At 60.8% G+C, this 674-nt stretch overlaps 1 protein-coding gene across 1 annotated transcript in view; it reads right to left on the bottom strand.

Annotated features, from left to right (window-relative positions):
* Positions 1 to 27: 27 nt before the first annotated feature.
* Positions 28 to 674, bottom strand: part of KIAA0513 (KIAA0513 ortholog) — a gene marked incomplete at its 5' end in the record, with an annotated part of 8,016 nt that continues 7,369 nt past the window's right edge. Inside the window, 3 exons of the mRNA XM_010155632.1 lie at positions 28 to 77; positions 190 to 284; positions 598 to 674. The exon at positions 598 to 674 is cut by the window's right edge and continues 12 nt beyond it. Coding sequence (XP_010153934.1) covers positions 28 to 77; positions 190 to 284; positions 598 to 674 — 222 coding nt within the window. The remainder of the gene's footprint in view (positions 78 to 189; positions 285 to 597) is intronic.

Below are 674 nucleotides of genomic sequence, written 5' to 3' on the forward strand. Positions count from 1 at the left end.
CTCCACCTCAGCGTGCCAGCCAGGAGGCTATTCGGTGGCCATCTGCTCGATGTGGTCGCTGAGCAGCTTGTATTGCTCTGCAGAGGAGAGAGAAAAGGGTGCTGGAAGGGTGCCGAAGGCCAGGCAAGGCGGGCTCCATCCTTCCAGGACCCAAAGAAGTGGGTGCCCATCCCCTGGGATCGCCTCTACCTTCATCCAAATTGCCGATGGTTGCCTGCTTCTTCAGGAAGTCGCTGCAGAGCTTCTTGTTCAGGCCGAACGCCAGCATGTTGTGAATGAAGGTGCTGAGGAAGGACAGAGATGCTCTTGGTGAGGGAAGGGCCAGGCTACCCTTTCTCCCGCCCACCTTCCTTGCTGCCCCTTGTCCCGGGCGCTGGGATGATGCTGGGCTGTGGGAGAGTGTGCTAGGTCCCTGCGGTGCCCAGATTTTGGCAAGGTAAGGGGCAGGAGCAGGTCCTGGGGAGAAGCATCAAGCATCCTCTGCATCATAAGGGACGTCCCCAGTGGGGGAGCATCGGTAAGGTGTCCCACCCACAGCTGGCAAGGACACGGCGCGGAGCCCGGCTGGCAGAGGGATGGTCCCCACGTCCTGCTCACCCCAGCTGCCCAAAGGTGATGTTCTCGTTGAAGCGGAGGCTGTCGTCACGCTCCTCCTGCGTCATGTGGCACCACTT

This window comes from Eurypyga helias, unplaced genomic scaffold, assembly GCF_000690775.1.
Source record: "Eurypyga helias isolate BGI_N326 unplaced genomic scaffold, ASM69077v1 scaffold8237, whole genome shotgun sequence".
NCBI lineage: Eukaryota > Metazoa > Chordata > Aves > Eurypygiformes > Eurypygidae > Eurypyga > Eurypyga helias.